The sequence below is a fragment of the Cydia amplana genome, chromosome 7 (assembly GCF_948474715.1).
Source record: "Cydia amplana chromosome 7, ilCydAmpl1.1, whole genome shotgun sequence".
NCBI classification, from domain to species: Eukaryota; Metazoa; Arthropoda; class Insecta; order Lepidoptera; family Tortricidae; genus Cydia; species Cydia amplana.
This window is the reverse complement of record NC_086075.1, coordinates 20379154-20398435: the sequence shown is the minus strand read 5'-3', so window position 1 is coordinate 20398435 and position 19282 is coordinate 20379154. Positions and strand designations below refer to the sequence as shown.

Genomic DNA, 19282 nt, shown 5'->3' with positions numbered 1-19282 from the left:
CCATTTCGTGTATCTGTGGCTGAAAAGTATCTAAAATCATATGGCTGGTATAATATATCTGTCACAATGCACAACATCCTAATTCACGGTTGGAAAATCATAGAGTAAGTCCTTTGCCAATAGGAATGCTGTCAGAGCAAGCCGGTGAATCCTGAAACAAATTTTGGCGTTATGATCGTGAGTATCGTGATTCGTGAGTTCGTGACGCACCACTCTCGAAAGGTGGACCGAAAAACAACAATATTAGATCTTTATCGGCGTGCCCTTGAATCTTCGGACCCTTATATTTTGGATTTGTCTCCAAAAGACCGACGTAATAAACAAAAACTTCTACCTATACCAGATAAAGTTGTGTCACTTTTAAATCATATTGACTCACATACTGCAATAACGTCCGAAACCAATGAAGACGAGAACTTGTCACTCACAGTTGTCGAACGTCTTTAATATTCAAATGAAGATGAGACGTAGAATTTATTATAAATTTATCCCACATACCTTAGCACACCTAAAGGAATCATGGCAGTCAAGTAAGCGGAACAGAAACTTCACTTTTCATATTATTTGTGACAACCCTATTTCCATAGAAATGGAATAAAAACAGAAACGCTATAAATCCCAAATCCTACATTATAAAATTGTGAAAATTTGAGACAAGGTAGATACACTCGTATTACGTCCTTTAGAGCTAAAATAAAATGCGACCGTCAATAACCGTCAAAAAATATTTTATTATATGTAAAAAAACAATAACATTTATTATCTTCGGAATTATTAATTTTACAGTCCTGTGATTTTTTGACGTTGCTAAACATTGTTCCCTTAAGTCACAGGAAAAATATTGGGGCATTATTGACATTACTTGAGAAAATAAAAATAAAAACATGTTTTGATGACGTCATTGATCTAATCTTTAACATTTTTTTCTTGAAATGTAAACATGATAGACGACTGGGAGTTTCCGTATTGGCTTTCTTATAGAATGAAGCAACGATTAAAACGATAAACACATGATGAACAAAATTGAGGAAAAATCCCACACAGTGGCAGATGTACAAAACTAAGATCTGACAAGTCTTTTAGTGAAGTCTTTACCTATTCGATCTGATATGTAATTACATGTATTGTAATGCCAATTTTAATAAATGAATTTGTTCATAATATATTTGTTATTTATATTTTCCCTTGTTCCTTAGATAAAGTACCTAAAGCTGGTCAAGCAGATCTTGTCAGTAGAAATAGGCGGCAAATTTGAAAAATGTAGGCGCGAAGGGATATCGTCCCATAGAAAATTAGAATTTCGCGACTTTTTTTACTGACAAGATTTGCTTGATCAGCTATACTTTAAGTAATATCAAAGAGAATTTGAAATTTCTCTATTCTCTTTGGTAATATACATAGGTACATAATTTGTACACTTACCTATGTACCATCTATGTACAGAAAGCAAACTCGGTAATAAACAGACAATAAAAGGATAATTTTATGGGACACTGTATAAACATTTTGACAGGTTAGTGGGTAGTGACTGTAGTGAGGTACATTAGTAACCCTGCCTATGAAGCCGATGGTCTTGGGTTCGAATCCCGGTAAGGCCATTTACTTATTTGTGTGATGAGCACGGATATTTGTTCCTGAGGTATGGGTGTTTTCTATTCTATGTATATATAGGTATAACTGGTATAAGTATTTATTTATCTATATAGGTATATGTATATCGTCGCCTAGTACCTAAAGTACAAGCTTTGCTTACACTAGACTTTGTATCGACCGGGATATTATGAACCGTGATTATACCTTTTGTATTGTTTTCGATCTCCCAAAAGATAGTATGTAGTAGTAGTAATCACTTTATTGTACACAACACAGATTACCTACAACAGAGATGTAAGTCTAGTGATACTAACCGTGAATCAGTCAAAGCTTTGCGTTGCTTGAGCCTACTCGTAGGTCGATCTGTGTAAGATTCATTTACATCTAATTGCCAAGTCTAAAATGTTTCTTAACTATAAAACTCACGTGAAACTAAATAACAATATTTAAAATGGGACACTCACGTAAATACCTAATTTATTAAATATCGCTCAACATGTTTAATCGTAGGTTTAATCTCGCAGGTAGGTAGGTAGATATTATACCTACCTACTGGTGCGAGCTACTTGCAAGTATTAACAACAATATTAACAGGTTTTCATAGTTCAAATGCCACTCCTACACGAGTGCTGCACCTGTAGAGAAATGAAATAAGCTTCACGGAGCAGTATCCCGAGGCGGGCCCGCCGCCGCCGCCGCCGCCGTCGGCCCGTCTCTCGCCAGTCTGTCGGCGCGGCGTCGCGCGGCGGTCGTCTCACGCTTCACGCCTGCCCACACCCTGCTACAGTTACACGCTTACTATTACCTCGTCACTAAACTTTCATAAACTTCGCAACGACTACACCGGTGCGCATTTTCGCGCGTTGAAGCGTGGCCGTGGGTGTTACGACTTTTGTAAAGTTCGCGAAAGTGGAGTAAACGAAAGATTAAAGGTTTATATGTTTGTTTTGATGGTCGGTTAGGTGGCGGGTAAACAATACGACTTTGTGGGTTTCTAACTTACAATACGACAGTCACAGATAACGCAGTTTAATGCTCGGTACCCATGTATAATACAAACATACTAATGAACATGTACCTATAATTAGCTCGCGTCAATCAAGCCTGAGTTAGGTTAAGTAAACTTAGCGCGCTAATTGTAGACCGTAGGCTGTAAACCGTTACTATATTTAGAAATCCGCTTTTCCCGATCAGTATGCCATAAGAGTAAACATTTTGGAAATAGGCAGAGTAAACAAGGTCGACCCTTTTCACTTTAGGGTAGTGAATTGACTTAGGATCTCTTATTAGGAAACAGGTACGTGGCAAAGCCTAGTTTTTAGCACAGATATAGTAAAGTGATACTGTAAGAAAGGTAGCGAAAGTAAGTTATTACAAATTATATATTAGCTACCTACGATTAAATGCTAGCCAAAAATCCTCAGCTGTGATCCCACTGGGAAACTGAAATTCAGGCCACAGTCCGGTAGTTTTCACCATGAGTGTTATGAGGACGTCTTGAATCGTGCTGTGTAGTAGTGCAGTGTTTATGCGTGTGAGTTTATGCGGCGCAAGCGGCGATGGCGGCGCGCCGGCTCGTGCTCAACGGGCTCACGGCGGAGGTGGAGGGCGAGGGGGCGGGCGTGGTGGTGGGGGGCGAGGGGCAGTCGCCGGACTCGCTGGAGTTCTACCACGAGCTGGAACTGTATCGGCAGCTGCTGGCGCTGCCCGCCGAGCCGAGACGTGCGCGCACGCCGGATCCCAGGCCCACTAAGAGCACAGGTACCTACTTCCTGATTGATACCTTTTTGTAGTAATCCGGAATAAGACCTCGGTCTCCGCTTGAAATCGTATGCTACGTAAAGCGTCAGGTCCTATTGAAATATTGGTGTCTTCCCATTACGCTGATCATTGTCGCGTTCTGGAGCAACCGCAGACCACATACCTACTAAACAATAAATTCCATGAACAAAGACAAGTAAATTTCTCTGCTACTTCAAATATGAGGTCAGGCTGTTGGGTTTTACCAGTCAGTCTATTCCATACCAAATTAATATCCAATCTAACTAATACTCTCTTTCTAATTTAATATGCAATTCAAAGAGCGACTGTCTGGTGCACAGAGCCAACGCCGCCGCGGCGTAGCCGCACGCCGTGCGCTCGCGTCTCCGCCCCCGCTGCAGTGCCGGCGTCCACGCCTGTCCCCGCGCCCGTGGCCACGCCCGCGCCTACCCCCGCTCCCGCCCCCACCCCGCGCGCCGCAACTCCGGCGCCTGCGACGGGACACACTCGTCCGGCTCAGGTAAGTGAATAACGTAACAACAATTCGTTATACTTAGCCTACACTTGGCTTAGGTTCCTAACCTAGTGTTCATACTACTCATACTCATTCTTTATTGGTAATAGGTGATTAGTTGATTACATGTCAACTTACATAGGTAGTACAAATAACATAATAAAAACATAAATGAAGATGATGATGGATGATGGTTGTCTGGAAGAGATCGCTTTTGAGCGATAAGACCGCCTGTTGTTACCTAATGTAATGTCTGTTCTTTCTCTGTATTCTTTTTCATCATGTGGTGCACAATAAAGAATATATTATTATTCTCTTTATTTATTTATCATCTTAAGTTAGGTTAATTTATAATATGGATATAAAAATAAAATACAAAAACACTTACAAAAACAATACAAAATACTTATAAACATATTATAAAAAAACCTAACCTAGGGTGCCGCCAGCAGCGGGGCAAGGCCCAAGCTGCCGGTGGTCAGGGCTGCAGAGAGAGGAACCGACGGACTATCCGCGCCGTGTCCAAGATCACCGCCTTCTGCATCTGACCCTTGATCCAACCACCTAGCGAGAGTCTCTCAAGATGTTGGTCGAGACTCTTCGCTATTAGACCGTTCGCTGATACAACTATCGGGACAATGATCGTCGAATCAACATCCCACATGGCGGTTATCTCGTGAGCCAAGTCTAGGTACTTACTGGACTTGTCCTTCTCGGCTTTCACGAGATTCTCATCATGGGGGATGGTGATGTCAACGAGCACGGCCCGGCGTTGCGCTCGATCTATTATCACAATGTCAGGCTTATTGGCTACAATAGTCCTGTCAGTGATAATAGATCGATCCCAATAGAGCGTGGCACGGCCATTCTCGAGAACTGGCACAGGTTAATACTTGTAGTACGGTACTTCGCGGTCCACAAGACCGTATAGAAGAGCAAGCTGCTGGTGAATAATCCTGGCTACGAGATTATGTCTGTGCAAGTACTCGCCGTTAGCAAGATGAGAACAACCGGAAATGATATGCCTGAGTGACTCTCCGGGACGGCGGCATGCCCGACAAATGTCGACCGTACCGTCCTTCAGGATATATTTCCGATAGTTGTTCGTCATCATTACTTCGTCCGTAATTGCACAGGCAAAACCCTCGGTTTCTCCGAAGAGATCCCCGAATCGTAACCAGGTCACCGACGCGAGCAGGTCCACATCGGGTCCCGTGAGGGCCTTGTAGAACCGCCCGTGTAGCACCTTACTCTCCCATGCCGTCTTGCGATCCGCAGTACTTAGTACCACAGGTTTGCGCCAGTTCTCGTTTGCCAAGGAGAGCGGCGTGAGGTTCCTGTCTACTGCCACCACATCACGATGCATCCCACACTGGTTGTTAAGGAAATAATTCCTGAGATTGTACACCTCGCGGTTGTGGAGATCCTTGGCGTTTAGGAAGCCTCGGCCTCCACATTTCCGTGGGATGTACAATCTCATAACTGACGAGCGTGGGTGTAGCATGCGATGCGCGGTGAGCAGTGATCGGACCCTCCGATCCAGGGCGTCCAGCTCGGTCTGAGTCCACCTTAGTATGCCAAAGGAGTATGTGAGTAGGGGCATTACCCAGGCGTTGAAGGCGCGCACTTTGTTGCCTCCTGACAAAAGACTGTTAAGAACTTTTGTGAGCCGACTGAAAAAGCGCTCCTTCACCGACCGTCTAATACCCTCGTCCTCAATACCCAACGACTGTGACATACCAAGGTATTTATAGGTTTCTGATTCAGAGATAGATCTGAAAGACATTGTCTCAGAAGGTTGTAAATTTGTTGAATTTACAACCCTCCCCCGCTGTACATGCATAACCGCACATTTATCGACACCAAACTCCATGTTGATGGCACTACTGAAGACTTCGGTGGTTTTCAGTAGCTCCGTCAAGTCTTGGTTATTTGGTGCAAATAATTTGAGGTCATCCATGTACAGAAGGTGAGAAATGACTTCACCCTCTCTCCGAAGCCGGCAACCTAGTCCCAAATCCTTCAGCAGGGTGCTGAGGGGATTCAGAGCTAGGCAGAACCATAGGGGACTCAGACTATCACCCTGAAATATTCCTCGCTCAATCCTTATGAAATCCTGCGGGCCAGGGCGGTCATCCCCGCCTCCTGGTTGACGAAGGACTGTGGTCCACTGTCTCATACACGCGCTTAGAAAGGCTCTCAAAGCTGCATCAACTTTATACAGCTCTAAGACCCTCCCCAGCCATGAATGAGGCACCGAATCATAGGCCTTCTTGTAGTCAATCCAAGCGGCTGAGAGGGCCTCCTTGTTCCGCCGGATTTGTTGGCAAATGGTCATGTCTATGAGGAGGAGCTCTTTAGTACCACGGGACCCAACCCTACATCCATTTTGAGCAGGGGCCAAAATATTGTTAGCGACAATGTGCGCGTTGATTTTTGTCCTCAAAATGGATGTAAGGAGCTTATAAAGTGTAGGTAAGCACGTGATGGGCCTGTAATTCTTCGCTTCCGTGGTACTACCGGACTTATAGAGCAGGAAGGTGACACCAGTTGTTAAGGAAGGTGGGAGAGAACCAAGCTCGAGGGCTTGTTGAAATTGTGCTGCCAAGCACGGGTGTGAGCATCGGAACCATTTTAGCCAGAAGTTGTGCAATCCATCCGGCCCAGGACTTTTCCAGTTCTGGGCCGTGCGGATGGCACAACTTACGTCATCGGGGGTGATAGTGACTACCCCCATAGGTTCGATGGACTCGCACTCACGCTCGACAACATTCATCCAACCCCCCTCGGTGTGTCCGACAGGCACCGACCAGATGCTACGCCAGAAGTCAGTCATGACAGTAGGATCCGGCGGCCGCGTGTCGGACTCACGACGATTGGTTTCCTCCCACTTTCGGTACACCTTCCTTTGGTCACTCTGGAAAAGACGATTCTGCTGGAATCGATCCACACGCTCTCTGTAGCGACGAATACGGTTTGCCCATGCATAGACTTTCTGCTTTAGAAAGTCGATGCGCTCCATAACGTCGCGGCCATGTAGTCGCGGGGCCTGATATCCGTCCCCGCAAACGCCTGGTTTACAAAGCGCATTACTCGGGGGCGATTGTTGCCCCCCCTGAAGCAGATCAGCTTTGCGATAAGAGTCCTAAAGGAGCTGATACGTCGCTCGATCCGTATTTGCCATGCGGGGACACCTCCGGCGGTCCTAGGTGCACGTTCAGAGTCCGGAAACTTGACTCGTGCAACACGGCACGCCGCGATGGCTCCGCAATACATGATCGCGTGCGTATCCTCTAAATCTTTACTAGTCCGTAGATATGGCTCTAGTAAAGCATTTAGGGCTCCCATTAGCGCTAGATTGCGTCTATTCATAGGCAAACGTGGTAATCGTGGCCTAGTGTTGGGAGTGGAGCGATACTGCGTAATCGCCTCATCCAGAGTCCTCCTCAGATGCTCATTGGCTGTACTACTCACACTCTGCGCGATCTCCTCCTCGTCGGCGTTGAGATCCACCCGCGGTGCCCCCGGTGCCCGGTCGGGTGCGGGCACCGAATCCGGCAACGTCGCGGGCGGGTCCCGCGCCGAGGTGGAGGCCGCGCGAGCAGAGAGAGCCTCCAGGCGAAGCCGATCAAGTGTCGAGTCATCCAACCGCTTTAGCCGCTGAATGACGTGCACCTGATCCGATAATCGTTGCTCCGACACGGTGATGGTGGGTTCAAGAGCCTGAAACAGAGGCAGTATTCTTGAACGATAGGCGGATAGTTGTGTTCCCCCCTCTGTAGCCCCATAATAGGCGCGCATATTATTATTATTATTTGTATCTCCTTTTTTGGGATCACGGGCCTATAAATCCCGGTCTTTTGATAGGCTTGCGTGGGGATATAGATCCAACACGTAGAGGCCCTTTGGAGAGCTTTAATGTCATGTAGAACGCCTGCTGGGACCCGTTTACAGGTGCAACAATAGACACCCATGAACCGGTCTCAGCAGGCATTGGGACTATTGTAGAAAAAAAGTGAACAGAATACCGGTCTATGGATTGAAGTTTGGGTGGACTATGAGACTGGGCTATTGCAAAGACGTACGGACACCTGCCATAACAAGGTTTACACAAGTTATCGAGGCAGGTGGTGACTTGCCGCGCACTAGATGGGCCCCTGAAACTGCCGTCGCGAAGACGACCAGGAGCAACATCGGTGTGAGCGGCTCAGGGGTGTCGAGAGGTGTACACCGCTTTCTACCCAGTGACTGTAAACAGACACTGTGCCAACTCGCGCTTACGCAAATTTCACTTATTATTATTATTATTATTATAAATTACAAACTATTCTAAATATTAAAGTTCCTATTAACTTGTGTTAAAATTATATCATAATTAATTAATTAGTTACCATAATGGATTTAAGAAAATGTATTAGTAATGATTTCTGTAACTCTTAGTAGGTATAATATTCTTTTCTCCAAAATATATGTAAATAGGTATGACGTATGACTCATTACTTCCTAGCTCCATAGCCTCCTAAGGCCCAAGGTCCTACCCATAGTACTTATTGAGTTATTGACTTTCTTATTCAGACCCAGCTCCTACAACAATTGTGTAGTCATAGCGTACCACGGTCCTACCAGTAGGACCTAATAGAAAACCCATTTCAAATTTTGCGCTTATCGAAATTGGCGTGTACGAACTTCTAAAGGACTGTTTTGTTTTGTCTGTGAGCCCTTTAACAAGTTCGTAAAAAAAATCAAAGTGCTGTACAAGGTGCTGTATAAGTACAATAACATTAAAAAAAGTCTTTTAAGTACTTGGGTCTGAATGAGTATAAAACAATAGTACTACTGGTAGGACTACGGGCCGTACTGACTACATACTCAATTTTTCGTTGGGCCTTAGGAGGATATTTGTTGGTGTTGTACAGTTTTAATAGTTGTTTTTGATTTACGGTACGGAATTCAATATCAACATGTGCCTTCTCGATAATTATGATACCTAAACACAGTTTATCTGGGAAAACAACAATACTTAACTTATTTTTAAGTTTAAAATGTAAACCCTAAAATACCTACTTACTTTGAATCTCGCGTAGGTATGTATGGTCGCGTTAAGCCGCGAGAAACGTAAAAATATCGCAGAAAGCAACGCGTAAACAACAGTAACGTGATACCCGTAACTCGGGACCCGAATAAGGCTCGGCGTTGAATAAAATAACTCCCAATTAGTGACCGCGGATAAAAACGTAACAGCGGTGACGTCATAATTGGCCGCCTAATTCCCGGTTTCCCTAGTTTGCTCCGTCGTTGAGCTGGAGCTCAATTCGACATTTAAAACGTGATGGTATTTATTAGGTGAGTATAATATAGTGGCGTTAAGGCCTTCGTTCGTCCAATCTAGGCGTGACATGAAAGTGCTAATTCTGGTTATCAATTTGATCAGGATTTGATATGATCTGTCAGTGTCAGACGTGATATTTCTTCAACCAAAAACGTTTGAGTAAAACGAGCTGTTCATGCAATGTCTTTAACTTAAGTATCTCTGAAAAATAATGTCTTCGTGACATCTATTATTGCCTACATTTGTTGCAATTTCGATACTTATAGTTTGCTGATTAACATTGTACGAGTAGGTGTGTTATAAAAATAAGAATGGGAAGTGCTATTTGGATGGGTCCACTATTAACTATGTCACTCTTTAAAACCATAGATTATGAAAAAATCGAATTAAGTTTTTCTGACAAACTCTGACAATGTCCTGGCTGAAACAATGCAATGGAAAAAATACAAGAGGCAATCAACCATTCAAATTTAAACAAAACTTTCAGTTCTATGATTCTGCAAGTAAAATCTTGGAGGGCTAATATGAGCGACCTCTAAGCTGTCACAAAGTTGAGCACATGGCTATGATGGCTATCATTAACTGCCTGTCGCGCGGGGCTCAGCCGCGCGGCCCGTGAATTTGAAGCAGTTCACGCGCTCATTACGTGAGCCCTCGTCATGAGGGATCAAGCCTAGCTTTATAACCATACCCGCCAAATTATTGACGCAGGGCTTATTGCTATTATTTCTTTCGAGGTCGATTGCGCTGTGTGCTGATCTGAAACTTTTGTACTAAAACATATACCTACCTATTTTGCATATACATATACCTACTTTCATAGGTGGGTATGTTTTCTATTGTTGTTTAATTTTTAAGGAGTTTCATTTTAATGATAGTTTAGTTTTCATTTGTTTAGTTTATAGATACTTAGTTTAAATGTTTTCCAATGTTCTTTCCATTGTACGTACCTAATATATAAACCTACTTATTAAAATAATATTTTAATATTATAAAAAAAAACTTATGACTCATATCTCAAGTAAGTTATTGTAATATACCTACACTATATTTGGTTTTCTATAATTTTAAAAGTTGGCGACACTCTACAAAGTTCGTAGCAAGCTCTACGAGTCGCGTAGCCCGCTACGAACTCGTAGCGGGCTACGCGCTCCTTCTCCTTGAAGCTTATCCTTGAAGAGGACCTCCTCTTCAAGGATAAAAGTGCCATGTAACCCACGATACCTCGTGGACGATGCTTAAGTCTCTTGTCTTTTGTCTTTTGGCTGAATCTCCAGCACTTCAGTGGTGTGTACTATACGTTACCGTGTACTGGACGTAACTGGACTTTGTCGGAAACCTGTGGCTACCTCGCTCATTATATAAATATACCTACAAATAACTAAGTACAAATGAATAATGATGTTATGATGAACAACCGACACAAATGAATAGATAATTTCTGTACAAAGCAACCCGCATTCATTGCTTTTGATTGTACTAATTACTATAATAATAGGTATCGTAGACAGTTCGTAGATCTTATTGCAAACACATAAGGTAAACCGATGGTTAAGTTGCTGAAAGCGTTGCTGTTAGTGACTTTATGTATTTATGTATGTATGTATGCGCTGGTGCAGATCTGTGAGATCAGTTTATTTCCGTCCCCGCCCCGCCCCGCCCCGCCCCGCCCCGAGTGGTCGTCTATAATTCCGGCCCCGATCGAAAATCAAATGACTATTTGTTTTATTTTCAGCACACCATCGGCTCTCTGATAAATCAAGAAATTCAATGAGTATTTTGTAAACAATTTAATTTTCATTGCTGCTAGGCAAGCCTGAAGTCTATATTACATAATTAGGTCTGCATGTAAGTAAACAAACGAAATTTACTAAGTAATCAGTTTTGTAGACTATTTACTTTTATTTTTATTTTTTTAGGTGATTTTATTCTAGCTGTAATTTTTTAATTGTTTTGCTATTACGGCTTACGATTATGCCAATCGATACATTTTCTTCAACTGCCCAGATGACAGATTTATTTAAAGAAACCTAAGTGAATTTACTCGCATGGGAGCCAATTTTAGCAAATTTGTATCGATCACGGACAGCTAGGCCGCGCTCGCAAACTCAATAATAACCGCGGGCCCCCCGACTTATGACACCCGAGCTCTTTATATTCCAACAAAACATGTTGTCTGAAACTTCTCCAAGAATTTTAACTTTATTTTGCTCACAAACAAATTATTCCTACAACTAAGGGAGTAGCTACATTGCATTATGATTTTCTCTGTCTTTTGTAGAATAACGAAATTTCCCGCTCGCCGGCGTGTGTGATGCGCCACTTTGCCGGCGCCGCGCCCGTCCGCGGACGACTCTGATAACGACTACAAATTGATTCCATGCACTGTGCGCTGCACGTGCACTCAACTGTGCACCTTATTGCACACTATTTCAGGTTAAATTGGGTAGAAATTCTGCTAGATATGGTAGTAGTAATTAAGGATGATTCGAACTCGGGTCAATCGGCGCGATGATTTTGCCAAATCGCTGCGAAGCTAGCAGCGTGAGCGTCGTTACGATCCATTCAGAGCTGCGAACTTCGAAATACTTCGAAATGCAAACGCTTGCGAGTGACAGGCACGTGCTACTTTAAATCATTGTAAATCGAAGACCAGCTGCGGGGAATGAATGCAGTTTGTTCACATAAGTGCACTGTAATATACTAGAATTGAAAAATAAAGGTATCGCCGAAATTGATTCACTTATCGCTTGCAACATACACGGTAACTGCAAAATAGTAGGTACCTAATGCAAAATTAATGACTCAAGCTTAGGAGTACCATTTGGAAGTAGTTTTGGAGCGGCATTCGAACTTTAAACTGCAATAATTGATATCAAAATGAGGTGACAATAATAACAATTTCTAAGTTCGAATCAGCGTTTTGTACAACACTTGTGTCTATAATGCCGTGGTTTTAAAAAAACTTATGAGCATTTATACCTAGCATGCTTGAATAACAGTAGGAAAAGAGGGTGGCTTATACAATCCTGCTATATATTGTAAGTTACTCTTTCCTACTCTAATTCTATTGCGATGTATTGTAGCACTGTTCACCTTACGGATGTCAACATTAAGGTTATATTTTTAATAAGAAAAATTTTACAACAGCATACGAAAGGTTAATCGGTTGAACCGATTTAGATGCAATTTGGTCTGGAGATAGTTTGTTTACCACGAAAACGATTATTTTATTTAGAAAAAGTCGCGGGCAGACGCTAAGTACTATGTAGATATATCAATAATGACTCCAAACATCTGCTACATTACCTGAGGTGCGGCATATGTGTGCCGCGCGACGAAACGTGAAGATAAAGCGAATCGCTCCTTTATTGGAAGGCTGTACACCCCCCCCCCTCCCTCCCCTTCCCCCCTTAACCCCGCCGGAGACGCAAACAAAGCGTTTGATCGTGCCAAGATAGTCACAACACAGGCTCACAGACACAGCATTATGGACCGTTTACGAAGAGCATCAGGTCACCGCACGTCGGGGCAATTGTACGCGTACAATGCCACAAACGTGAGTAGCACTACTGAACTCACGTTGTTATGGAATTTTGCTTAAGAATACAACTGAAATGTTTACCCCTAGATATAAGTTTTGTTGGAGTGTATTTAACTATTTATCTAATACATTTACATTTGAACCGAAAAAACAGCCGCGCTCCTAAACTAAATTAGCACGGGCTACATTCGGGTTGCAAATATAGCAGCGGTAATGCTGCAGAGCCTTTCATCCAATCGCAACAGCACTGAAATTTGTCAAGAAAATTAACAGTGGCAAGTTGGCAACGCTCGTTTTCCGCAGTTGCCATTTGCTATCTGAATGTAACCCTTAGGTATAATGCTCTTTCTAGTATTAAAGGTGATCTGTGCCATGATACGACATTACCCGCGTCACAGTTATATTACTCCGTGTCGGCGTTCAAGATGAAGCAAGTGTCAACAACTGATGGAGGGTGTACTTCAATAATATAGAGGGTTTCAACATACCTACTGTTAGTTTTAGGTACCGGATGGGTGGTTTCAATTGTTTGAATTCCTGTATCAAAGTCTATGATACAGTATTAAGTATTAACTCATGCTCGCGAGGTATACAGCTCACAGAGCCACTATGCACTAGTCTTAATTTTCATTGTAGTCCTACATTAAAACTGTTTCTGTGTCTCAGCACATCGTTTAAACTAAGTACTCTTCTAATTTTGGCACCTAATACGATAGTACCGCGTCGCCGCGAGTCGGCACGTGGAGCATTAACATAATATTAGCGACCACGTCTCGGTCACGTCTCGCTCACGTTCACGTCCCGGTTCACACGACGCTCTATTACAAACGAGGAATACCTGAACCAGCCGACGAGTTGCATATCAAAAAGCACCGATGCGATGTTTGCAGTTTCATATCAAAAACACCGATGCGATGTCACTCGCTTGCGCGGGTGTCAATATTATTAGCACGAGAGGAATAATAACTTAGCCTTCTTGTAAAACTAATAAGTATTTCTTGCAGCAAAGTCAATTGGTTTGTGGTTAGTGCAACTGGACTACTAAGTTATGTTATCACAGCTAGTATAAAATGAAAAGCTCATATGCGGCCTTATATAGTTTTTGACCTAATTTATAGGGAACTAATCCAAGCTGGATTATTATACTCGTAGTACTCGTAGTAACCCAATTCCCGCTCGGCTTAAATCTAAAATACCGAAAATTGATCGGCGCTGTCGCGATTTCACGCTGAATATTAAAGTGCACACTAAACCGATCTAGGGCTATCAGTCTCATCTCCAATATGTATATACCTAGGTACTTCTAGAGTTTTACAGCTCGTAAAGTCTTTCAATAAAATGTTGTATATGGTAGGTATCGTTTTATGTGATATTTATATTTGCCGCTCTTTCCCAGGAACCTATTTATGAACCTACCGCATCAGTAAAAGTTTGATAGAATAGCAGAAGTATTGTCGAAGACTTCTTTAACATTATTCTTTAATCTCAAAACATTGCAGGTACCAAGTTGTACGAATATCCGGGTCGGAGGCCTTTGGTATTATTTATGTAAATATTGATTAAGTAAGTTTTAAGTAACTTTCCAACAATGTTGTAAGGTGCATAAGTAACTTAAACAATGTTAGTATAGTCTTGCTCAAGTGCGAGATGGCTACCTCTGCTCTTACAGGACTGCGAGTAAGTACCATATCGTCCACACAGGTGATTGACAATTCGTTGAACTTATTTCAAACAAATATTAAGGTCTAATGGTTATGTAAAGAGTGCTGCTACTGGTACAGTCATAACATAATCAAAAGTAACATTCTGTAATAAATACTTTTGGGAAAATGTATTCTAGGATGGCAGATTTTTTTGATGCGTTGTTTCATCCGCTAAGCTGTGCTATTGATGCTGACTGTACCTACAAGGTTTTAGCGATGAACTTGGCCTTTTTTTGGTTCAGACTTAAACAACGCCTTTATGCCAAATTTTGAGGGCTTTAGTTGACTACAGAAAGGATGACTGCGCTAGGTACTTTTATTCTATTTACATATTATTGTTTTTGTTCAAAACGTCGCAGTTACTGACGCGACGTTATAACTGTCACGTCACGACTAACGAGTGATGACTGCCCAAGACATTGCCGCTCGAAATATGTAGTAGCAAAAATTAACCCCGCTTTTTAATTAAGTCTAAATTTGTATTAAAATACACGCTACATATTTATATACTAAACATGACACTAGGTAGGTACAATAATATGAGTGTAATATTCCAAGGAACGACACGCGTTAGTCGTTTCACGGCGCCGATACGGCACGCGCGGACGGACGGAGATCCCGCGTGTTTTATAGCCGCTCATATTCGCGTTATTGCCGATTCTTTTACGATTGACGAACAATCCTAATGCGACTCGATTTGAGGCTCGTTACTCGTTCGATCGGTTGTTAACTTGAGATGAGATTTCAGTAGATATAACTCTCGTGTAGCGTCGATTACAGCGCGTTCTGATCTGAAATCATATTCAAGTTTGTAATGTTCTTTCTTCGCTTAAGTGCTTTCTAGGAATAAACTCACGATGTTTTTCTTTAAGTACTGAAACATTAATAAGTACCATTATATGAAATTAAATTGTGTGATTTTATCACAAATTGATCTCACTTTGACCAATGCGCTGTGAATAACGTTAAAATGAAACCAAATAAGATATGAAATTGTAAAGGTCAAATGCTGCGACTGATCGCCTCTTAAGAGCTGGCGCGGGATTTGTACTAATATGTGAATATTTTTATATTACACATTTACAGACATAGGAATCCGTGGGGCAAATTTTCTTGACAGGTAGGGACTTCCTATATCGATAAACTCAATTATCGATGCTCGTTCTATATACTAGTGATCACTCAATGGTTTGCTTGTAAAAATATGTTTTTATTAAAAGTCTAAAAATCGAATAAAATAATAACTCTTTGATTGATAATCAATCAATAAAGAGGTTGAGATAATATTGACTATTTCATAGTGCAATGAGTATTACGCCCTACCTTTATACAACCTAGCGATTATTTAAAGTATGCTATGTGTGAATTTCATACTTGTCTTCAAAACAATAGCTCCAAAAAACACACAAATGTTGGGGGCGATCACTAGTATATAGAACGAGCATCGATAATTGAGTTTATCGATATAGGAAGTCCCTACCTGTCAAAAAAATTTGCCCCACGGATTCCTATGTCTGCACTTTTATATCTGAATCAATCTCTCATCTTTCGGAAATAATAAAGACTCCGTGTATAATTATAACTTAAGTGGACTTTGCATATTTAATTTCACAAACGGGTCTAACGCGATATATTTTCATTGTTTTTACCTTAAATTCCGACGTTTCAGCTGAGTTGCACCAGCTGTGGTCAGCTGTGGTGTGGTGTGGTTTGTGAAATTAAATATGTGTACAAAACGCGAGAGTTTAAAGTGTTATAAGTGGAGTTTGATTAATTTTTATTGCCTTTAGAGCCAAACGTCTCCACCCTGGCTGCTCCCGCGCCGCGAAGCCTTCTCTTCAATTACCGGACCACATTTATTACCCCTTCCTACGCCATTACCTCCCCCTGTACCGTCGGCCCGCCGGGATGTGCCCCACATATCACGAGTGCCCGGTTTAAAAGATTCTTATCGAATGATTAACTCACTGAATCATTTTTTGCATCCGGACCTTTTCGTAATTGGATATTACCACTATAAGCTTGACAGTTTTCAGGAGTAATTAAATTACCTTTAAACTTTCGTAAGTTGTATTGACATTAACAAAAATATAAAATAGAATGGTTTAACTGAAATACTGAAGACACATTTAAGCTAGCAGCGTGTCAATGCGGCATACCTACATACCCGCACGCGCAGATTAAAACATTCAAAAGTAAACCTAAAGATGTGTGCCCGAAGCATTCGAAACATGTAGCTAAATGTAATTTCTGCATTACTTATATTCTGTATTATATGACCTTGACGGTCGTCTTGGTGATTGGCGCGCCCCTCACGCACGATGTTCACATCACTTAGCATGCACCAATCGGCGTGAGCGATCTTCAACTTAGGTAAAATCATTATGAGATCAATACCGTAACACATTGTTAGCTCTACATCAGGCTCCCTACCATATTACGAATAGGTACCTATGCTTGCGCGCTTATGCAAGATAATATTGCAGGTGACAATATAATGAACTATCAGATAGTTAGGTACGATATGCCTGACCTAATTTGTGTTTCCTTAGACATGCATCTCACCTGGTGGCATTACTATGCAGTGACAGTTTCACAATGAGCCCGGAATTCGAAGACGCTATTCTAACTATAATATGTAGGTAACAGTAACATTTAATTCAATAATTTAATAACATATTTGTCTGTTAGTAGTACCTAGGAACCTGAAGGCGATCTGCCTCATCAGACATAACATCTATTACCAGGTAGGTAGGTACCTTTTGGAAAATTTAATTGAAGTATGTATTCTCGTATAAAAAAAACACGTAAGCTTTCCTATTGCTGTTATGCTTGGCTGGGCAGTAATATGGTGAAATAATTACGTTCAGCGTTGACGACCTGTAAATAAAATAGAAGTAAAAAAAAAAATACATATTGGATACTACCAACGTTTACCTAATAACAGTGTTTGTAGTTCTGTTCTGGAAACCACCGCTTTTCCATAAATATCCTCCAATTATCTTGCCAGTTCAGTTTCCGAAAAGTGTCGAATTCCGTACAATAGGTCCGGTTGCGGTCAAAAGGTGTGGAGATCCTTTCCTTAGGGCATCTAGATATAAGTAATACTAGTGGCTCTATGAGCTGTAGACCTCGCGAGCATAGCTTATTGGGACCGTGCACGATGACAGCGCCACACAGCGGTTTGATCAATCAACAATACAAAGATTTTAATTTATTTAAAAAAATACGAAGTTTAAGTGAAAAAAAATTACAAAAAGTTATCTCTTACTGGGGATCGAACCCAGACTTTCTGTGTGCAAACAAAAAAAGCGATTGTTTACAAAATGCACCATGATAGTTCTTACCTAAGCTGACGAAATTCGGCTACTCATTCTCTAGTACAAACTAAATATCTAAATACCGCCTAAACCAGCAATACAATTTTTCTGCATTTTTTGCCATTTACTATGTAAATATGTCTCAAAAAGAAAATACTCTTATGATATCGATACGACTATTTGTTTAAGCGCGAGGTATCACAACTCCTCCATTTTTGAAATTTTCCAAAAACGGGATCGACAAAAAAAAATTACTTATAAAATATGGTCACAAAATTTCACAAGAATCGGTTGAGAATTGCGACCTGTAGAGGAGAACATCCGGACATACAAAAGCAAATTGTCCGAGTCAAAACGGAGACCTTCGCTACGCTTCGGTCAATAAAATGTAACCAATTCGTCTTTAAAATGAATATTACTAGGTAGTTAGTCGAATGCGGGCGTTAGTTGCGGCTAATTAGTAATTATATCAATCTCCCACCAATCAGCGCGTGCTAATCAGCGCCGGGCGGGAGGATTACATGGAGACAAGACAACTAAACACAATCGCATTTCCTAGTCTAGCTGCCTACAACGACGAATACGTTATAATAGAAACAATGGATCAACATTATGGTTCTCTTTGTGCAGTTTCAATTAAATGGAATCCCGCCATGGTATATGAAATCTAACGGAAACCTAGCTTTAGGGGTGATCCCGCAAGTTCTATACTTAGATGTCTTTAAAATGTACTATTTGTCGAGCTAATTAGTAATTATATCAACTTTAATCAGCGCCGGGCGGGAGGATTACATGGAGAAAAACTAACCTCAATAGCATTTCCTAGTCTAGTTGCATGACAACGACGAATACGGCACATCTTACGGGTTGTGTAACTAGTTCTGGATGAGATGAGATGGTTCACTTGTGGATGAGATTAGCTCAGGACCGGGACAAGTAGCGTACTAGAAAAGAGGCCTATGCTCAGCAGTGGGCGATAAAGGGCTGATATGATGATGTTGATGAACTAGTTCTACAGATATCTTGAAATTTATTGACCGAAGCGTAGCGAAGGTCTACGTTTTGACTCGGACATTTTGCTTTTGTATGTCCGGGTGTTCTCCTCTACAGGTCACAATTCTCAACCGATTCTTGTGAAATTTTGTGACCAGATTCTATGAGTAAATGAAAATTTTTTGTCGATCCCGTTTTTGGAAATGTTCAAAAATGGAGGAGTTGTGATACCTCGCGCTTAAACAAATAGTCGTATCGATATCATAAGAGTATTTTCTTTTTGTGACATATTTACATAGTAAATGGCAAAAGCAGAAAAATTGTATTGCTGGTTTAGGCGGTATTTAGATATTTAGTTTGTACTCGAGAATGAGTATCCGAATTTCATCAACTTAGCTAAGAACTATCATGGCGCATTTTGTAAACAAGCGCTTTTTTTGTTTGCACATAGAAAGTCTGGGTTCGATCCCCAGTAAGACATAACTTTCTGTATTTTTTTTTTCACTTAAACTTCGTATTTTTTTA

General features: G+C 41.5%; 1 protein-coding gene across 1 annotated transcript; it reads left to right on the top strand.

The window, feature by feature from the left end:
* Nucleotides 1–3052: 3052 nt before the first annotated feature.
* LOC134649795 (skin secretory protein xP2-like) lies at nt 3053–11556 on the top strand. The gene is made up of 3 exons (XM_063504623.1): nt 3053–3354; nt 3696–3874; nt 11479–11556. Exons 1-3 carry the CDS (start codon nt 3153–3155, stop codon nt 11554–11556), a joined length of 459 nt encoding a protein of 152 aa, XP_063360693.1. The 5' UTR covers nt 3053–3152.
* The last annotated feature ends 7726 nt before the right edge of the window (nt 11557–19282 follow it).

Coding starts and splice junctions, on each gene's coding strand:
- LOC134649795 (XM_063504623.1), top strand. CDS start 3,153: ATGGCGGCGCGCCGGCTCGTGCTCAACGGGCTCACGGCGGAGGTGGAG. Junction 3,355..3,695: donor CAGGCCCACTAAGAGCACAG/GTACCTACTTCC, acceptor TCTGGTGCACAG/AGCCAACGCCGCCGCGGCGT. Junction 3,875..11,478: donor GACACACTCGTCCGGCTCAG/GTAAGTGAATAA, acceptor TGTCTTTTGTAG/AATAACGAAATTTCCCGCTC.